Source organism: Babylonia areolata, chromosome 15, assembly GCF_041734735.1.
Source record: "Babylonia areolata isolate BAREFJ2019XMU chromosome 15, ASM4173473v1, whole genome shotgun sequence".
In the NCBI taxonomy this organism is placed as follows: domain Eukaryota; kingdom Metazoa; phylum Mollusca; class Gastropoda; order Neogastropoda; family Buccinidae; genus Babylonia; species Babylonia areolata.
In genome coordinates, this window is record NC_134890.1 from 33,002,970 (window position 1) to 33,007,969 (window position 5,000).

Below are 5,000 nucleotides of genomic sequence, written 5' to 3' on the forward strand. Positions count from 1 at the left end.
GACATGAACACTTTCATACACACTTCATAGACAGTTAGGACATGAACACTTTCATACACACTTCAGACAGGTTGGGCATCAACACTTTCATACACACTTCATAGACAGCTAGGACATCAACACTTTCATATACACTTCATAGACAGCTAGGACATCAACACTTTCATATACACTTCATAGACAGCTAGGACATCAACACTTCCATACACACTTCATAGACAGTTAGGGCATGAACGCTTTCATACACACTTCATAGACAGTTAGGACATGAACACTTTCATACACACTTCATAGACAGTTAGGACATGAACGCTTTCATACACACTTCATAGACAGCTAGGACATCAACACTTTCATACACACTTCATAGACAGCTAGGACATCAACACTTTCATACACACTTCATAGACAGGTTGGGCATCAACACTTTCATACACACTTCATAGACAGCTTGGACATCAACACTTTGATACACACTTCATAGACAGCTTGGACATCAACACTTTGATACACACTTCATAGACAGCTAGGACATCAACACTTTCATACACACTTCATAGACAGCTAGGACATCAACACTTTCATACAAACTTCATAGACAGTTAGGACATCAACACTTTCATACACACTTCATAGACAGGTTGGGCATCAACACTTTCATACACACTTCATAGACAGGTTGGGCATCAACACTTTCATACACACTTCATAGACAGGTTGGACATCAACACTTTCATACACACTTCATAGACAGTTAGGACATGAACACTTTCATACACACTTCACAGACAGCTAGGACATGAACGCTTTCATACACACTTCATAGACAGCTAGGACATCAACACTTTCATACACACTTCATAGACAGTTAGGACATGAACGCTTTCATACACACTTCATAGACAGGTTGGGCATCAACACTTTCATGCACACTTCATAGACAGCTAGGACATCAACACTTTCATACACACTTCATAGACAGCTAGGACATCAACACTTTCATATACACTTCATAGACAGCTAGGACATCAACACTTCCATACACACTTCATAGACAGTTAGGGCATGAACGCTTTCATACACACTTCATAGACAGTTAGGACATGAACACTTTCATACACACTTCATAGACAGTTAGGACATGAACGCTTTCATACACACTTCATAGACAGCTAGGACATCAACACTTTCATACACACTTCATAGACAGCTAGGACATCAACACTTTCATACACACTTCATAGACAGGTTGGGCATCAACACTTTCATACACACTTCATAGACAGCTTGGACATCAACACTTTGATACACACTTCATAGACAGCTTGGACATCAACACTTTGATACACACTTCATAGACAGCTAGGACATCAACACTTTCATACACACTTCATAGACAGCTAGGACATCAACACTTTCATACAAACTTCATAGACAGTTAGGACATCAACACTTTCATACACACTTCATAGACAGGTTGGGCATCAACACTTTCATACACACTTCATAGACAGGTTGGGCATCAACACTTTCATACACACTTCATAGACAGGTTGGACATCAACACTTTCATACACACTTCATAGACAGTTAGGACATGAACACTTTCATACACACTTCACAGACAGCTAGGACATGAACGCTTTCATACACACTTCATAGACAGCTAGGACATCAACACTTTCATACACACTTCATAGACAGGTTGGGCATCAACACTTTCATACAAACTTCATAGACAGGTTGGGCATCAACACTTTCATACACACTTCATAGACAGGTTGGGCATCAACACTTTCATACACACTTCATAGACAGGTTGGGCATCAACACTTTCATACACACTTCATAGACAGTTAGGACATGAACACTTTCATACACACTTCATAGACAGGTTGGGCATCAACACTTTCATACACACTTCATAGACAGTTAGGACATGAACACTTTCATACACACTTCAGACAGGTTGGGCATCAACACTTTCATACACACTTCATAGACAGGTTGGGCATCAACACTTTCATACACACTTCAGACAGTTAGGACATGAACACTTTCATACACACTTCATAGACAGGTTGGGCATCAACACTTTCATGCACACTTCATAGACAGTTAGGACATGAACACTTTTATACACACTTCATAGACAGGTTGGGCATCAACACTTTCATACACACTTCATAGACAGCTAGGACATCAACACTTTCATACACACTTCATAGACAGCTAGGACATCAACACTTTCATACACACTTCATAGACAGGTTGGGCATCAACACTTTCATACACACTTCATAGACAGGTTGGGCATCAACACTTTCATACACACTTCATAGACAGTTAGGACATGAACACTTTCATACACACTTCATAGACAGGTTGGGCATCAACACTTTCATACACACTTCATAGACAGGTTGGGCATCAACACTTTCATGCACACTTCATAGACAGTTAGGACATGAACACTTTTATACACACTTCATAGACAGGTTGGGCATCAACACTTTCATACACACTTCATAGACAGCTAGGACATCAACACTTTCATACACACTTCATAGACAGTTAGGACATCAACACTTTCATACACACTTCATAGACAGGTTGGGCAGCAACACTTTCATACACACTTCATAGACAGGTTGGGCATCAACACTTTCATACACACTTCATAGACAGTTAGGACATGAACACTTTCATACACACTTCATAGACAGGTTGGGCATCAACACTTTCATACACACTTCATAGACAGGTTGGGCATCAACACTTTCATGCACACTTCATAGACAGTTAGGACATGAACACTTTTATACACACTTCATAGACAGGTTGGGCATCAACACTTTCATACACACTTCATAGACAGCTAGGACATCAACACTTTCATACACACTTCATAGACAGTTAGGACATCAACACTTTCATACACACTTCATAGACAGGTTGGGCAGCAACACTTTCATACACACTTCATAGACAGGTTGGGCATCAACACTTTCATACACACTTCATAGACAGTTAGGACATGAACACTTTCATACACACTTCATAGACAGCTAGGACATGAACACTTTCATACACACTTCATAGACAGTTAGGACATGAACACTTTCATACACACTTCATAGACAGCTAGGACATCAACACTTTCATACGCACTTCATAGACAGGTTGGGCATCAACACTTTCATACACACTTCATAGACAGGTTGGGCATCAACACTTTCATACAAACTTCATAGACAGGTTGGGCATCAACACTTTCATACACACTTCATAGACAGGTTGGGCATCAACACTTTCATACACACTTCATAGACAGGTTGGGCATCAACACTTTCATACACACTTCATAGACAGGTTGGGCATCAACACTTTCATACACACTTCATAGACAGTTAGGGCATCAACACTTTCATACACACTTCATAGACAGTTATGGCATCAACACTTTCATACACACTTCATAGACAGTTAGGACATGAACACTTTCATACACACTTCATAGACAGCTACGGCATGAAACCCGGCTTTCATACACACTTTATAGACAGCTAGGGCATGAAACCCGGCTTTCATACACACTTCATAGACAGGTTAGGCATCAACACTTTCATAAACACTTCAGACAGGTTGGGCATCAACACTTTCATACACACTTCAGACAGGTTGGGCATCAACACTTTCATACACACTTCATAGACAGTTAGGACATCAACACTTTCATACACACTTCATAGACAGGTTGGGCATCAACACTTTCATACACACTTCATAGACAGTTAGGACATGAACACTTTCATACACACTTCATAGACAGCTAGGACATGAACACTTTCATACACACTTCATAGACAGCTACGGCATGAAACCCGGCTTTCATACACACTTTATAGACAGCTAGGGCATGAAACCCGGCTTTCATACACACTTCATAGACAGGTTAGGCATCAACACTTTCATACACACTTCAGACAGGTTGGGCATCAACACTTTCATACACACTTCATAGACAGGTTGGGCATCAACACTTTCATACACACTTCATAGACAGTTAGGACATGAACACTTTCATACACACTTCATAGACAGGTTGGGCATCAACACTTTCATACACACTTCATAGACAGCTGGGAAAGACTTCCTCTTTGTCTCCCTCCTTCAATTATTCCTTGGAGAATCATACAATCTACAAGACAGCAAAGATAAGTACGATGACGACGGTGGAGAAAGAGAGGTGAGAGAATGAACAGCAATCATTGGACAGAAGCAGACTGACCAGCAACGAATGAAGCAGACACCAGGAAAAAAAAAAACATACTGACCAGCAATATCGGTCTGTCCTGTCTGCAGCAGAGACAGACTCTGATCAAGGGCAGACCGGAAGTCATCAAGGGAGGGCACTCCCGTGTAGTTCTGGCAGAACGCAGGACGTAGTCCCCGGATCTCCACTTCACATCCGGGCCAGTAGTACATGTGGGATGTTTTGTTCTGAAAGTTGTCACACCACACACTTTTGAATTGTGTGGTCTGTAGTACATGCAGGATGTTTTGTTCTGAAAGTTGTCACACACACTTTTGAATTGTCTGGTCTGTGGTACATGTGGTATGTTCTGTTCTTGTATGGTCAATGATATAAAGGGTTTTCTTTAAAAAAAAACAACAACACTTTATTCTGATAGTTTTCACAGTTTTGACTTCTTTGGTCTTCGCAGAAATAGCCTGTACCTGACAAAATAGTTTTGAGACTTAGACTGTCTAAATTTTTGTTTGAAAGCACCTATAGATTGTTTTATGTTCTAAAAGTCGTCAAACACCAACAAAAGCAACAACAGCAGCAACAACAACAACCATACACACATACGCGCGCATACATACTGAAACAGACAAACACATAGACAGACAGACAGACACATGGACACACATGAGATAAAGATGATGAAAAAGATTGATTTTCCCAGTTCTGTACAATATCGTAAACAATGCTG

The 5,000-nt window shown here is 40.5% G+C and overlaps 1 protein-coding gene across 3 annotated transcripts in view; it reads right to left on the reverse strand.

The window, feature by feature from the left end:
- The window catches only part of LOC143290278 (glycerophosphocholine cholinephosphodiesterase ENPP6-like), a 16,064-nt gene that overhangs the window by 5,859 nt on the left and 5,205 nt on the right, over positions 1-5,000 (reverse strand). For all 3 annotated transcript variants that reach the window (XM_076599620.1, XM_076599619.1, XM_076599621.1), the window contains one exon: positions 4,338-4,503. In XM_076599620.1, coding sequence (XP_076455735.1) covers positions 4,338-4,503 — 166 coding nt within the window. The remainder of the gene's footprint in view (positions 1-4,337; positions 4,504-5,000) is intronic.